General features: G+C 34.5%; 1 protein-coding gene across 1 annotated transcript; it reads left to right on the top strand.

Annotated features, from left to right (window-relative positions):
* The first annotated feature begins 607 nt into the window (after window positions 1–607).
* ckap2l (cytoskeleton associated protein 2-like) lies at window positions 608–17,421 on the top strand. Its single transcript, XM_073841176.1, has 9 exons — window positions 608–748; window positions 2,238–2,304; window positions 2,442–2,505; window positions 2,584–3,695; window positions 5,867–6,065; window positions 7,545–7,700; window positions 9,394–9,451; window positions 12,109–12,271; window positions 16,698–17,421. The coding sequence occupies exons 1-9, from the start codon at window positions 703–705 to the stop codon at window positions 16,993–16,995; spliced, it is 2,163 nt and encodes a 720-aa protein (XP_073697277.1). The 5' UTR covers window positions 608–702; the 3' UTR covers window positions 16,996–17,421.
* The last annotated feature ends 375 nt before the right edge of the window (window positions 17,422–17,796 follow it).

Here is a 17,796-nt window from a genome sequence, read left to right as displayed (position 1 = left end):
CATATGTGACCCTGGGCCAAAAAAACTGTCTTAAGTAGCACAGGTATATTTGTAGCAATAGCCAACAATACATTATAGGTTAAAATTATCTATTTTTCTTTTATGCAAAAAAATAAAAAATTTTCCCCACCCTTTTAAACTTTTAAATAGTTGTATCTCGGCCAAATATTATCATATCCAACCATACATCAATCAAATGTATGTATAAATGATGATGATGATGTATAAATCTCTACATTTAAAAAAAAAAGACTTTTATGACTTATGTATTTGTGGTCCAGGGTCACATATTACAATAATATAAGAAACCGGGAGGTCCAAAAAATAATAATGCTACTTTTTTCCCTCTAATTTTATTAAAATAATAATAATATTCCTAATACATGCTAATTATATTCGTAATATTCTTTCATTCTATTAGATAAGAGTCCTATGACAGCAGAAATGCCGGAATTACATTTATAACGAACTATCAAATTATATGAATCATCAAAACTGAACAACCAATAGTCGGGCTTTAAAGTTTTGAACGAACCAATGGGAATCGAGATGGGCGTGTCCCCGCAAAATTCAAGCGACAGTTGTGTGGCTAATGGATGTTTTGTTAGCAACAGTATGTGCTAGTAGAGTCGTGTACGGAGTTATAAACAAATTCTTTATTTATTTCGATTAAATATTTGATGTGGGTGATCGGATAAAGCGATGGAAACAGTGACGGATGAAGACGTATCTAAACTATCAAAGATAGGTAAAGCGCTCCCTTATAAGTTTAACGTTAACGTTACACCAGGCGAACATGTTACGCTGCTAGATATGGGGGGCTTCTATTGATTCACGTGTGTTTGTTTTTATACAGTCACTTACAGTAAGTCGTGTTACGATTTTATTTTTAAAAACTCATTTGGAAAATCATTGAGTTTTTCATAACACTGCAATATGACACCGATGTGTATATTATGTGTTCGCGCGCCCATCCCCGCGAGTATCTGTGTATGAGAGGTGTAAGTTATGTTTTTGCTTCATAAAAGTGTTGTATGTAGTTAATGGTGGTGTCTTCTCATGTTTTCCTCATGGAAACGGCTTTGTAAAGGTACAACAGTGTCAAAAATATCACAAGTGTAGTAATTATGTCCCATCTCACCATTACTAGTTCACTGGATATGCTAATGTTATGCTAGTGTTTAAAACAGTTGTAGATGGACTATGCATGATTGTCAAATGACAACTACTGCAAAACCTTCTTTTCAGGACACTTCTCCGACATATTACACTGCTATTTATTAAAAAACACAGGACAGGAAATATTGGTTTGATTGTATATTATGTGTGAAGAAAGACAAAACATACACCATCAATCAAAAGTTTTTATACAGTAAGATTTGTAATGTTTTTTTAAAGAAGCAGAGCAGTAATATTGTAAAATATTTTTACTATTTAAAATAACTGCTTTCTTTTTGAATATTTTTTAAAATGTAATTTATACCTGTGATTTCAAAGCTGAATTTCAGCATCTTGTATCATTACTCCAGTCTTCAGTGTCACATGATTCAGAAGTCATTCTAATATGCTGATTTGCTGTTCAATAAGCATATTATTATTATTATCATCAATGTTTAAGACAGTTGAGTACATTTGTTTTCAGGATTCTTTTATGAATAGAAAGATCCAAAAATGTATTTTCTGAAATAGAAAACTTTTGTAACATTATAAATAAGGAAATGATAGAAAATAATATTTTTATTTATCAATTATGTTTTCAATTGATCAAAGGTGATGATAAAGACATTTATAATGTTATAAAAGATTTCTATTTCAGATAAATGCTGTTCTTCTTAACTTTCTATTCATCAAAGACATGTGAAGAAAATCTGCTCAGCTGTTTTTAACATAATAATAATAATAATAATAATAATAATAATTCATGTTTTTGCTAAAAATTCAGCTTTGAAATCACAGGAATAAATTACATTTTAAAAATATATATGAATAGATAAATATATATAAACAGTTATTTTAAATAGTAAATATTCCAAAATTGTACTGTTTTTGCTGTACTTTGGATCAAATAAGTGCAGGTTTGGTGAGCAGAAGTGACTTTCAAAAAACATTTAAAATCTTACTGTTCAAAAACTTTTGACTGGTAGTGTACATATGTGAGACACAAATCTAGCACATCTATAACACTTATTAAATGCACGCATGGATTTTTAATTTTGTTTTTTCTCTTTTATTTTCAGAGCTACGCAAGCTGAAATTGGCTGAGTACCTTGTGGCAAAAGGAAGACTGAAAGCACCTAATCCAAAGTAGAATTGTTATTTATTATTTAATTGAATTATTTAATAGAATTTATACTTTTAACCATTTTAAAATAAAAAATACATTTATATTTCAGTATTTAGAAATACCATAGTGTGTTTATGTTTTGTTTTTTCACTCAAAGGCCATATCTCAAGGAGAAGCCTGTTACAAAGACACATGCTGAAAATATTCAGAAGTCCAAAATTGTAAGTTAAATACATTTCTTGAAATTTTGCACTATTTAATGTGATGAAAGTGTACACTGTTCTCTTTGTTTCTCTCAGACAGGTGATGGAAAGGAGAACTGTGGCATCAATGCCACAAATATAAAAGAAGTGAAGAGAGTGAAGACATTGGCAGAGGTTGATAAAAACTCCTCCAAAAAAGGACTTGGCATCAATTCGCTAGCTAAAGCCCAAACACATTCTTCCAGTAATTCCCGTAATACTTGCCGGACTCAGAACAACAGAACAGCTTTTCTTCAAAATCCAAGGAAACCCCACGAAGCAGAGAAAACAGCTGCGTCATTCAGTGCAGCTAAGAGGACTAATTCACAAAGCCTTCAAAATGTTCAACCCAAAGCCTGTCAAGGTCAGCCAGCTTCCCATGCTGCAAATAAAACTCAAATGTCAAGAAAATCAGGCCTGGTTTCTGTCTGTGGCCCTTTACAGTCTGGCATCTCAACCCGAGGACGCACAGGTCAGAGCCGTAGTAAAACGGACATTCAGTCAACAAGGCCTTTGGCTAAGAAGTTAACAGAAACAAGCATCAAAACAGCCTCAGCTGGCAGTTTGAAAAGTCGAAGACCAATGAACACAACTGAGACAAAAATGCAGACAAAGAGTGTTTGTAAAACACAGGTCAAACCTACACAGCAGCCCAGAAGTCAAAGTGCTGTACCGAAGCTTGAGACGCACAAGTGCAGTTCTCAGAGCAATAAACCCATAAATCAGAAATCAAATTCAGCGACAAACAGATCAGGTGTCAACCAGAGAAAAGATATTCCGTGCATTGTCACGAAAGTTGATCCCCCAAAAACTAAATCAAAGAGCTCTGTCACGGACAGAGTAACAAGAACAAGTGCCTCTTCTGCTCTCTCTAAACCTGCAAATAGAGAAGGATCAGCAATCATCAAAAATAAACAGCCTGCTGCTGTTAAACCAACTAATGCCACTGCTTCTACCAAACTGCTTGGTCGAAGCACCAAAAGTTGTGTATTGCCACAGACGACAACTGTGTCCCAAGAGCTTCATCAGCCCACTAAGAGGTCCAGCCAGGCCAAGCCTGTGGTGCAATTCCAGACTCCTAAATCCAGAATCTGTCCCAATACTCAAGGTGTCCGAACAGCCCCGGTAGATGGAATGAAGAAGCCGACTGTAGCTCAGGAGGAGAGACTGTGAGTATACTACTGTCTGAAGCAGGGTTTCTCAACTCTGACCCTCAGGCTCCAACCCTGTTCAAACTCACCTGCATGTAACTTTCAGGTGAGTCAGGGGTCTCCAATCTTGGTACTGGAGGGCCGGGGACCTGTACCCCCGGTTTCACAGACAAGGCTTAAGCCTAGTCCTAGACTAAAATGTAAGTCTGAGCTGTTTCAACTGAAAGAAACTTGCACTGGTTGATCTTAAAATATATCAGGGCCTTTGTTTTGTCTCAAGATGCACACCAGTAATGTTTTTTTTAAGCATGTTTATCAAATTTACTTTAATGTCCTAATTGAACTATAGCCTAATCCTGGCTTAGTCTAAGCCCTGTCTGTGAAACTGGGCCGTAGAGTTTAGCTTTAACCCTAATTAAACACACCTGAATCAGCTAATCAAGGTCTTAGGCATTCTAGAAATTACATGCAGGTGTGTTAAGGCAAGTTGAAGCTAAAATCTGCAGGACACTGGCCCTCTAGGACCAAGCCTTGAGACCCCTGCTTTAAAGGGATAGTTCAACCAAAAATAAAAATGTGTTTATCTGCTTACCCCCAGGGCATCCAAGATGTAGGTGACTTTGTTTTTCAGTAGAACACAAACAAAGATTTTTAACTCAAACTGTTGCAGTCTGTCAGTCATATAATTGCAGTCAATGGTTACCAAATCTTAAAGAGCAAAAAAAAACATGCACAGACAAAACTAAATTAAACCACGCGGCTCGTGGCGATACATTGAGGTCTTGAGACACATAGCAATCGTTCAGCCGGGGCTCGACACATCAACATGCTCTGGCAATGTAGTCGGTGAACAGTCAACACCATTATATGACTGACAAACTGCAACGGTTTGAGATAAAAAATCTTAGTTTGTGTTTTACTGAAGAAACAAAGTCACCTCCATCTTGGATGCCCTGGGGGTAAGCAAATAAATGTAAAGGGATAGTTCACCCAAAAATGAAAATGGGGGTTAGGGGTTGTCTTTTTTATTGTCTTGTTTGGGTGTGTTTGTTTTGGTTTGGAGCTAAACTTTGCAGGACCATGAACCTTGTGAGCCTTGAGAGTCCCTGGTCTAAAGATTTGATGCTTTTGGAAAGTTGAACTAACAGTTATTTTTGGGTGGCAGTTAGGATTTAATTAGGATTTTGTTCATATTAACTTGTTTTAATTTAAATGATTAATTTGTAATATGAGACCCTGAACCGCAAAACTAATCTTTAGTAGTACAGATTTGTAGTAGTAGCCAAAAATACATTGTATGGGTCAAAATTATTGATTTTTCTTTTATGCCAACAATCATTAAGATACTAAGTAAAGATCATGTTAAACGAAGATACTTCCTACGTATATCAAAACTTAAGTATTGAATGGTAATATGCATTGCTAAGAACTTCATTTGGACAACTTTAAAGGCAATTTTTCTCAAAATTTTTATCTTTGTTTTTTAATCGTCAGATTCCAGATTTTCCATTGGTGTTATCTCGACCAAATATTGCCCTATCCTGACAAACCATACAATGAAAAGCTTATTTATTTAGCTTTCAGAATTGACCCTTATGACTGGTTTTGTAGTCTAGGTTCACATATTACATTGGTAACACTTTACAATAAGGTAATTTGTTAACATTAATGTAGTAATTAACATGAATGAACAATACGTTTATTGCACTATTTATTAATCTTTGTTAATTAGTAAATAAAAATACAATAATTCATTGTTTGTTTGTTCATGTTAGTTTACAGTGCATTAACTAAGGTTAAAAAACACAACTTGTGATTTTAATAATGCATTTGTAAATGCGGAAATTAATATTAATTAAGATTCATTTATAACTTAAAATATAAAAAATGTAGCTGATTAAAAAAAACATCACAATAATCCACAAGCAATCCACATGACATTCAAAATTTCTCTGAATTTGAAGGTGAGTAAATTTTCAGAAAAGGTAGTAAGGACATTAATATAGTCCATATGGTTCAACCTTAATTTTATGAAGCTACAAGATAAACAATGATGGTCTTATGGGTTTAGAACGACATGAGGGTGAGTAATTAAAGACTGAATTTTCATCTTTGGGTGAACTATCCCATTAGGGAAATGAGTACAGTTTGTATGGGTCAAAACATTGACATAAATGATGTGTGTGCAGGCGTAAGCTCCAGGAGTGGCGGGAGTCCAGGGGCATCACATATAAACGTCCCCCCATGCCTGTCCGGATGGTGAGGAGGAAGACTGTCTCTGCTATTCCTCAGCCCTACTGGACATCTATAGAGAATGAAGACGAGGTTCATGACATTGTCTTTGCTGTGGACCGGTCACTAGATGACTGCATTAAATTATTACAGCAGGTATTCTTATCTGAATATGCTTAAAAAGGGGTAATGCAACAATAATATTTTTGCAGGTTCTTCCCAGAAATCTGAGTTTCCATTCGCACCCATCAGACCAGTACAAAATCACGTTCCACATAGCTGATAACAAATTACATGTTCCGACTGACTGACCGTGTCTCACGGTTTCACATTTTTGCTTTTGAGCAGGCAAATTATTAGTCACTTTCCTGGTCAAGACATTTTGTAAACTGGTGAATTACTTTGAAACAGCCTTTGTTGAGTTTTTTTTATTTAAAAATTGTTTAGTACAGTTTTGCGTTTTTATAAATAAATGCCTCATTAGAGTGTAATGTGATAAGACCTATTCATATGGGCTAGTTTTCCAGGGCATCATTAGAGAAATTGGTGTTTCACCCACGTTCTTTGCGATTTTACTCCCGTTCAAATCTCCCAAGTGTGTGTTTTTCTCAGACAATCTCTGTAGCAATTCCAGAGCAAATTACCTACTGTTTTTTTTGGCAAACTCTAGTGGAAATCTAATACTGTCTGAATGTCTGTGATTTTCAATAGAAATTAGTACTCATTGTCTAGACCAGATTGTATATATTCAGTACAGATCACGTGTAGGTATGTGTTTACTTTACCATAAAAATCAATTTGCAACATTTTCAGGCAAGGTATAATTCTTTCAGATAAGGTGTTCTCAAACCAACAGTCAACATTTGTCTGGATTGTTTCCTTATCGCAATGTTTCCTTATCCTGTCTTTGTTGAGCAAATCTTAGGTTTTTGATGTTTTCTGGCATTAATTGACCATGATGTTTACCATTCTTTTCCACCAGTCTCTGACTTTATGATAGAATGTGGGTAACCAAATGGCTGATTGACTTCCATAATAAATGAAACAAAAAATTGGTTTTCCCACATTATTGGAAATACCTTCTTTTTTGTTCAACAAGTGAAAGAAATGTAAACAAGTTCAACTTGAGGGTGAATAAATGATGACTGCTTTATGATACAATGTTCTGGGCAACCTGGTTTATTGAAGAACATTTTATGAATATGTGACCCTGGACCACAACATTTTTTTTTTTTTAAATGTATACATCATATGAAAGCTGAATAAATTAGCTTTCAATTGATGTATGGTCTGTTAGGATGGCCGAGAAACAACTATTTAAAAATCTGGAATCTGAGGGTGCAAAAAAATTGCCAAATGAAGTTCTTAGCAATGCAAGTTTTTGCAAGTTTTGATTTATTTATGGTAAGAAATATCAAAATATAAAAAGATATAACAAAATATCTTCATGTAACATGATTTTAATATCCTAATGATTTTTGGCATAAAAGAAAAATTGATAAATTTGACCCGTGCTACTTAAGACTGGTTTTGTGGTCCAGGGTCACATATGAGTCGGTTTAGATGATGCTTTTTTCTAGGTGCTAACAAGCAAACTGGCTACTGATCGGATGCTGTTTGTGTCTTATGTGACAGGGTTTCCCGGTGGAACAGGTCAGAGATGTGCTGTCTCGGGTGCCAATGGCACAGAAGTTTGCTAAATACTGGATCTGTCTGGCCAGACTAATGGAAAGAGAAGGAAACTTGGAGGTGCTGCCAATGTTTCAGGAGGCCATTCGTGTAGTAAGAGAGGTGAGTATCTCTTTATCCCTTATGCATGCATACTTTTTTCTTGATGTTATTTCCTTTTTTTCTTGTGGCTTTTTGAAATCTGAGAATCCTCAAAAGAGGTGTTATTAGACATTGTTTTATATGTATTTATTTATATTAAATATTATGATTAGGGATGTAACCGTATTATCAATATTGTGGTATTGCAATAGCAAAACCGTCTCGATATTACAGTGCCTTGCAAAAGTTTTCATACCCCTTCATTTTTGTTTGTTTCATTTATGTTAAACTGCTTTAAATTAGTTTTTCCCCACATCAATTTACACTCCATACACCATGATAATGACAAAGCAAAAACCAGATTTGCAAATTTTACAAATTTATTAAAAATAAAACACTGAAATAACTCAGTTGAAGCACCTTTACAGCCTCAAGTCTTTTTGGGTATGATGTGACAAGCTTTGCACATCTGCATTTGGCAATATCTGCCATTTTTTGCCTCACCTTTTCACCTCTCAAGCTCTGTCAGCTTGGATGGGGGCTGGCAGACATTGTCTAGAGTCCTAGTTGTTCCAATCGTCTTCCATTATGGATAAACCTTCAATGCAGCAGATTTTTTTCTGAACTCTTCCCTAGATCATTGCCTTAACGCAAGTCTGTCACTGAGCTCTACAGACAGTTATCTTTACCCTATGGACTTGGTTTTTGCTCTGATACGCATTTTCAGCTGTTAGACCTTTTCTGAGAGGTGTGTGCCTTTCTAAATCATACTCATTCAAATGAATTTGCCACAGTTTAACTCCACTCCAAGTGTAGTAACATCTAGAAGCAATATGAATACTCCTGAGCTAAATTTCGAGTGTCCCAGAAATACTTATGCAACGGGATCTTTCAGTTATTTATTTTTAATAAATTTGCACAAATGTTAAAAACCTATTTTTTGCTTTGCCATTATGGAGTAGGGAGTGTAGATTGATGTGGGGAAAAAGTAATTTAAAGTAGTTTAACATAAGGCAGCAACATAACGAAATGTGAAAAAAATAAAGGGGTATGAATAATTTCGCAAGGCACTGTATCGTGGTCACATGACTATATGAAACGATAGGTCTTCCAGGCAAAAATTGTAGTTTTTAAAATATTTTTAAGCTTCCTGATCTTTACAGTTGTGTTTTCCATTAAAATACAAGCTCTACCCTGTTTCTGTCAAAATAAAAGCTTAAAAGTGCAGTATGAATTGCTGACAACTAGTGGTCTAAATGGGTAATGTTACTGCAGTCCAAATTCAAAATATCTCTAAAGTGTAGAAATTAGGAAAAGAAGTATTGTATTGTAATTTCCCTACTTAATTATATATCTATTAAGTATTCATTTTCATTTATTTTCCAGTGCAATAATTTTACAATATATGGTTATAGTATGTCACAGGAATAACAAAAATATAAAATTGTTGTTATTCCTATTATTATATTCAAATTTGTTTGGCTGAGACAGTATACCACAAATAAAAAAAGGGTTGAGTCCCCTTTGAAGTTCAGGTTTTCTGAATAATATATCCCAATAATATTGTATTGTGGACTTCATATTGTGATTATATTGTATCATGAGATTTTGATTGTTACAGTAACAGGAGATTACAGACTTAGGTGCATGTTTAAGAGAAATCCAGATGTTAAACAGCTTATGAGTAACCAATTTGTTTTATGTTTCTTTACAGCCAGTGGATGAGCTACGAACTGTGGTTTTTGAGATCCTTAAAAAGAGACAGATTCAAGGTAAAGTGTGTGGATGGGCAATCAAATGACAGCCTTATTTTATTTTTTTTGCAATGACTGAACAAACTGGAATGACTGTGAATTTTCTTTTTCTTTTTTACACTGCTGGTCAAAAGTTAGATGGAATAATAATTTATATTTTTTTTTTTGGTATTTTCAAAGATGTCTCTTACTGTTTCAAAAATACAGTGTGTAATAAAACATTGCTACAATTAAAAAAAATCATTTTGAATATATTTTAAAATCTAATTTATTCCTGTCATGCAAAGCTAAATTTTCAGCCTTACTTCAGTTTTCAGTGTCACATGATCCTTCATGAATCATTCTAAAATGCTCAAGAAACATCTTATTTTTGCTGCATAATAATATTGTGGGAAATATTGTGATACACTGCCATTCAAAAGTTATGGGTTAAATAAAATATTCAAATAAATACAAATTTTCTTATCAAATAATCCTGAAAAAAATAATGATCAGGGTTTGCACAACAATAATAGGTGGTACAACTCTTTTCAACATTAATAATAATCAGAAGTGTTTCTTCAAGCATCAAGTCAGCATATTAGAATGATTTCTAAAGGGTCATGTGGACACTGAAGACTAGATGAATGACTGCTAAAAATTCAGCTGTCCCATCACAGAAATAAATTGCATTTTAAAATGTAATGAACTAAAAAAAAGTCCTTTTTAAATTGTAATATATTTCACAATATTACTGTTTTTACAAAATAAATGCATAATTGGTCAGCATAAGAGACTAATATCATTTATTTAACACTTTTGACCAGTAGTGTATGTACAGCTTTCGCACCTGAAGAACTAGTAACTCCATTTGGGGGAACTAAATTAGCTCCTACTTCAGAGTAGGGACTAAAACGGTTCTATAAGAACTATCAGTGGCATTTTTAAAAAGCCATGTGAAAATATTTACTCCACAAACATGGAAACAGTGATTGCTGCATTTAGCTACCTCTTGTCTGCAGCATTGTTTTTATTTCTCAGCCTCAATGATGTCATAATTAGGGGTTTGAGCAGGTAGTGCTAAAACCCTATTGTAATTGTTAAGATTTTTATTATTATTATTTTTCTGCCGTAAAACTGAACGGGCAGCCAAAACCATAAGGCCTAGAGACTTGAAACTTGGTCAGAAGATAGAGCAAAAATCGAGGAGAACCTGACGAAGTATCAGCCCAATCGGACCATAGGTGGTGCTACAGCGCAAAAAAAAACCAAAAATTGACATTTTTGGGCTAAGCTCGTAAACCGTTTGTCATAGACTCAAAAACTTTAAATCGTTACGTTCCTTGGGTCAGCCCGAACAAAAGTGTATCTCAAAAAACATGGCCTCCATTGGCCAATGAATTTTGAGCACCTATTTGACAAGGTTAACGGAGGTGGATTGGAACGAAACTCGGTGGGCATGTTCAACTCATGGCCCTAAAGGTCTGTAAGAATTTTAAAAGAAATCGGCCACTAGTTGGCGTTAACAAGTTTTTTTGCTCTGTAATCGCGTGGCGTTTCACGCATCCACACAATATACATATTATTTGATAGATCTCCTCATGCCGAGAAACTTTAGCTCAAGAAACATTCTCTGGACTTTCTAGATCAATAATTATCAAAAAAAAATGTTGAATTTTGTCCTTTGGTTAGCTATAATGGGCTCATTTAGTAAAGGGGGCGTGGCAATATATACCCAAAAGCCTATAAAACCTAAACAAAAACTCAAAACTTTACAAAAATTGGTGACAAGATGTACCAGATGACCCTTAACAAGCGAACAAAGTTTCAGGAAGATCGGACCATAGGTGGCGCTATAACAGTTAAAAAGGTGTCCAAAATATGAAAATTCTATATTAAATGGCCTCAAATTGCTACAATAAAAAAAGCTCATATATTCACTCAAACACTAGATCTTCGTCATCATCATATGTCATTTATTTCATGTTGGCCTGCACCTTAAAGTGTCACAACACCCCCTGTTTCAGAGGTGCTTTTTCACACCTCTGGTTTATATCTGGTATATATCTGTAAACAACTCAAAAAATGTGTTTTAGGGTTTTGTGACCCTTTAACAGCATAAAAGCCAAAAAAGGCCTTAAATGCTCGAACCCCGTTAAATGCTACTTGCAGCTTTCATAAATATAATTAGATTTACTTGTTCTTTAAATCCCGTAATTTAGCGTTTACATTCCATCTACGTTATCATAAAACGCACGACACACAACATTAACAGTTCCGATCACAGTGTCCTCTATTCACAGTTTGTTGAAGTTTGTAATTGCTGTGAATTAAGACGTCACTGACGGCCGCTTCAGAGTTCCTGCCGGTGCAAATTTAAACAAAGTCACAACCTACACTTGTCTAAAAAACTAATATTTAAAACAAGACCATTTTACACAGCATCCTTTGCTTTCAGTCAGTATACCATTTCTTTATGGACTTCACTTCATGCACATGGGTGCTTTTTTAGTACAGAAAAAGACTGTCATTAAGTTGTCTAGAATGTCATGAAGATTTGTTTTTATTGGATACAGAGCTAAAATATTTCTCTTCACAAGTCTTAAGCAATATGTCTGTTGTAAGTACCTTTGGATAAAAGCTGCATAAATGAAGAAGAGTAATACAAACAAATCTCAATGTTTTAAATCTTTCAGGTTTGTCTCCAATGCAAAAAGAATCTGAAGTGGTAGAGACTAAAGTGGATGATAAACAAGAAGGCGGTGACCTCATGTGCACCCCAAAACCTGTTGGTGCCCTCATATGTGGAAGGAGGGGAAACTCGTCTGTTGTCAAATATAAAATTACAGCAACCCCCGGGTACGAGACATGCACACACTTACACAATCCAACTTGAAATTCAAAAACCTTGATCCCATGTGCACAAAGGCAATGTTCTTTGGAAGTAAAGTGGGATTTTTTTTTTCCAGATAGATTGAGAGATAGATAGTAGGGGTGTAACGGTTCAAATTACTCAGTTCAGTTTGTGCTATGTTTAGGAAAAAAGGACTATACTGTCAAATAAAAATAAAGATATCCGGAACAAATAATCTGATTACAAACAGCAGCACAAATAAATAAAATAGAGCGAAGGTACATACACTATTAGTCAAAAGTTTTTGAACAGAAGGATTTTTAATGTTCCTGCTTCTGCTCACCAAGCCTGCATTTATTTGATTGGAAGTACAGCAAAAACGGTAACATTTTGAAATATTTGTACTTTTTAAAATAACTTTTCTATTTGAATTTATCCCTTTGATCAAAGATAAATCTTCAGCATCATTACTCCACTCTTCAGTGTCACATGATCCTTTAGAAATCATTCTAATGTGCTGATTCGCTGTTTAAGAAACATTATTATCAATATTTAAAACAACTGACTACTTATTTCTTTTAAATTTTTTTAGGATTTTTTGATGAATAGAAAGATGCAAAACTCCTCAGCATTTATCAGAAAAGAAAGGCTTTTGCATTTAAAAACCAGTCAGTATTATGATTATTATTATTATTATTATTATTATTTTAAATAAAAGTATTAATTATACAAATTTATATTTTATTTAGCAAGGATGAATGCATGTTTGGTGAGCAGAAGACAGTTCTTTATTAAAACATTTAAAAATCTTACCATTCAAGAACTTCTGACTGGTAGTGTATAAAATAAAGTGTTTTTCATGTTTTTAGGTAGGTCTAACATTAGTTTTTAGGTACAGAAATTGTAAAAAGTAATCAAATGTAAAATAACTTTCCATATTTGACTATAAATTCAAGATTAATTATAGTTACAAAAGCTATTCAATAAAGAGTAGATTTAAGTTGGGCCATGGTTCAAGTGCGTGTTAAACTGTAGGTGGAGACCGCGAAGATGGATAGATAGATTAAGGATTGCAAGACATGTTTTTGCATTACAGGTTTTGAGCATAGACTGTAAAAAAAAATATGAACGTAGGATCCGTGACGTCACCCGTAGGATTCTAAAGCGCTGTTTTGAAGCTCATACTTAATTATGCTGAACTTTAAGGTTTAATATAACTTAAACGGATGAGTTATAAAAAAATTCACCCCCCTCACAGTTGACATGAAGGGCAAAACTAGCTATAGACCAAAACCATTTTTGAACCAGGCTGTAAACATACTTTTTTTTGCTGTAAAGTTGGGCATTTTAACATGGGGAGTCAATGGGACTGACTCCTTTTTGCAGCCAGTCTCTAGCGGCCAGTCGATGAATTGCAGTTTAAGTCACTTCCGTGTTGGTTTCAGTAGAGGTTGCTGCTTGGTTTAAATATGTAAATCAGGGGTTTTTCAGACTCAGAATAAGGTGGTTCCATCCTGATCTTGTGCACACTTGCAAACTGAACCGAACACTTTTTTTTTTTTGACAAGCAATGTGTAATTGCAATGCAAGCAATTGCATATTTAGGTGTTCTAATAATTAGATATTTAAAGAAAACATTCAAGATCTGACGTGAATTCTTTTTACAAAATGCACCATGAAATATACAATAGTCAACATTTAAGCGGCTCAAAACCTTTTATCACAGTTGTCCTAAAACCCAAACAATACCCGTTCTTGTCTTAGGACAACTTTGAATTTTTTGATCCACTTCAAATGTTGACTGCTGTACTCTCAGCAGGGTTACAGGTGCATAATAGTTACAATTACATCTACAATTTACGCTTTTACGCAAAATTCCCTGGAAACGACCATAAAGTAATAGCTCCTGTCTGCAATCTAATGTGGATTTTGGTCATGTAATGTAGTTATAGTATGTTATTTGTAGCCTTTTATAACAATTGCTTCAATGGCTTAGCAGGTCTCATGTAAACATCCTTTATTGATATGAAAATCCCACAACTCCAAACTGATCAAAAATAAATGCCATCCTTTTAAACTTTCTGTTTCTCTATTCTATCTATTTTCTATCTATCTTTTCTATCTATCTATTTGAAATCTATTTTCAGCACTAATATGGACTAAGCTATCTGAACTAATAAATAACTTTATTTCGTCCACGCGCTGTTCTGGCATGCGCTTCATAAGCGCGTTCACCTTAAGCGGGCACGTAAAAGCCTGTCAAACAGTGCCTGATTACTGGACTAAGCTATCTTTATGTCTGATTCGTATAATTACATATATATTACATATAAACACAGTTGGTTATGTCTTAAGTAAAAGTAAACAGTTGAGAGAAAAACAGATGTGCGTCTGTATAATAGAAGCATGCAGTTCTTAAAACGACACAACTAATACATGTTGCCGATTGTCATTAAAGGGACAGTTCACCAAAAAAATTACTCACTCATTTGTTGTCCCAAACCTCTATTTATTTATTTTTATTTTTTTATATTTTTTGTGTTAATCACAAAAGAATAAATTTTGAAGAATATGGATAACAGTAGCCGGTCCCCACTCACTTTGATAGTGGGGAAAAAATAAAATAAAATACTGGGGACCTAGCAACTGTTTGGTTGCCCACATTCTATAAAATAAGTTTTATGTTCAACATGTTTTATGTTTAAAAGAAATTGAGAGGGAGTAAATTATGACCGAACTGTAATTTTTGGGTGATGGTAGGCTAATAAAACACAAAGAAAAATAACTCTCGGCCGTTAACTGAAGATTTTTAATGCAGTCGCTTTAATAGAAGTTGTTGCTTTAATAAACATTTATAATTTATGTATATAGTGTTTTATTCTTATATTTGTTCATTCAATTTATTGAATGCTACTGCTAAATACACCTACTTTACCTAAAATTAAAGTTATTTTTTTGTACATAATGTGTATTTGTAAGATGTAGCCTATCTTTGTTCTTTTTTTAATAACAAAGATTAAAAAATGGCAAAGATTTTTATCTTCGCTCAATTTGCCTAAACATCTGCCATTCTTTTTATTTTAGATTCTGTTACCATGTAAGGCTTTGGTTTTAAAACGGGGAAATTAGTTTGGCTGTACTGCTCAGACAACTTTAAACTCAGACAACTAGTAAAACCAACATGACAAAGAATCGTGATTAAAATCTTGAATCGTATCACCCTTACCACCCTTATATTTAAAGGATTAATTCACTTCTAGAATAAAAATTTCCTAGTAAATTGACTCACCCCCATGTTATCCAGGATATTCATGTCTGTCTGTCTTCAGTCAAAAAGAAATGTTTTAAGGAAAACATTCCAGGATTTTTCTACATATAGTGGACATATAGTGGATCAACAGGTTGAAGGTCTAAATTGCAGGGTCTTAATAAGGGTCTATTCTAGTGAAACTATCAGACATTTTCTTAAGAAAATAATATATTATATACTTTTTAACCACAAATGCTTGTCTTGCACTATCTCTGTGATGCACTTCTGCGCATTGGGTCAAAAAGTTAGGGCTGGGCTAAAATCTCCAATATTAATTTATATATATATATTATAAAAAAAAATGAAAGAAAATGATAATTTCACTAGATATGACCCTTATTCTTCGGCTGGGATTGTGTAGAGACCTTTGAAGCCGCATTGAAACCTTCAACCCATTGGCTCCTATTGAAGGCCACTATATGACAAAAATCCTCTAATGTTTTTCCTCAAAAACGAAAAAAAAAAAGACATGAACATCTTGGGTGACATGGGCGTGAGTAAATTATCAGGAAATTTTCATTCTGGAGTGAACTAATCCTTTAACAATAATAATTAATTATTTATTTATTTATTTCCCCCCCATTTATCTCAATAGCAAAAAGTTTTAGTGCACTTCCACTAATGCCAATCATTTTTAAGTCTATTCTTAAGAAATTTGACCACGATATTCTTTTGAGTAGACCTGAAAATGATGTTGGCATTAGTGGAAGTGCATTGGCGTAGTTCGAATTGTACTGATGGGCATCAGTTCGTACCGGTGTATGACGAGGTATCATATCAATTACAAGTGCAGTATGGAGTACCTCAAGGGCAAGGCTCAGTACTAGGGCCATTACTTTTTACACTTTACATGTTACTCTTGGGAGATACCATCAGGAAACATGGTGTTAGCTTTCACTGTTATGCTGATGATACTCAGCTCTGTATTTCTTTGCGGCCCGGCAAGACATACCAGTTTGTCTTGTTCCAGCCTACACTTAACACATATAATCCAAATCCAAATGTGCCTAAATTTACCCTATTACAAATTTGAAATGAATATTTTCAGGATGATTGTCAATTCTTTTTGCTGCAATAAGTGCTGTAATATCTAATAACGTTGTATTTTCTTGTGTTTTAAGGGGAAAAAGGAGTCAGCAGGGAGCAGAACCAGGACAAGTAGATGGTCACGAGATCCGTTTCTTTACCCCAGTCCGGCGTTCGGTGCGGATCGAGAAAACCGCTCCGCGCTATCCGACAGCCTTGCAGGAACACGACCCCTGCGTGACCTCTCTTTGTGACCTTGCAGGTGAGAGTAAGGAAGAGGTCATGGGTGAGACGCAACCCCAGAGCTCTCCCGTGTACGTGTACCGGGAGAACGAAGCACTGAGAGACCATGTTCAAATTAAACTTGTCTATCCAGAGGAGGTTGAAACATGATAATATTTGTTATCATGCGGTGACCTTCATTTCCCACCTGGAAGCAAAGAATTGTTTTTATCAGTTTCATTCTGTTTACTATTTCTCTTTTTTACACATTTAGCCAATCTTATGTACTACTTGCTAGATTTTAGCCAGAGTTTTTACTTTGGCTCTTACTATACTGGTAAGATGCTAATTGGTTCAAACCTTCATTGCTATGAAGAATCCAAACATTAAGCACTGCTGTATGTACAAATACAATGATGACATTACCCATACTGCAAAAAAAAAAACAATTGACATGTCAGTATTATTAATTAGACTTTTTAGACTCATTTATGGAACCAACTTGATCTCTTGTGCTTGTCTGAGCAAAAGCATACATTTATTTTCTCAAGTGTAAGACATTGGACTTTGCATGATAATTAAACCATATTTGAGTCACTGTTGCTATTATTTTGTTCTGTTTAAATGGGAGAGTTGTTGATGAGACTCATTGGATGACTGCATTCTGAGCAAACAAAATCTAGTGAACATTAGAGTTATGTTTTTCCTGGACTTTTGATGTTGATATGGCTATCTACATCTTTAAATCGGCACAGGTTTGTCAAAAATGCGAGGATTTTAGGTTAGTGATATTTTAAAGTTTATGTGCTACTGTGTTTTTGCTTTTTTGGTCAGAGTCATGGCAAAGCTTGCATTTCAGGAAGGGAGGGATGCATTTTTCCCAGGCCGGTCAAAACAAGTAGTGGATTTGGTTAGGAGTAGAATTTCTCAAAGATTTGTTTCTGGGAGAACTATTGTGGTCACAGGACATTT

This window comes from Garra rufa, chromosome 5 (assembly GCF_049309525.1).
Source record: "Garra rufa chromosome 5, GarRuf1.0, whole genome shotgun sequence".
Lineage (NCBI taxonomy): Eukaryota > Metazoa > Chordata > Actinopteri > Cypriniformes > Cyprinidae > Garra > Garra rufa.
The sequence above is the reverse complement of the archived record's forward strand: the minus strand, read 5'-3'. Positions and strand labels throughout refer to the sequence as shown.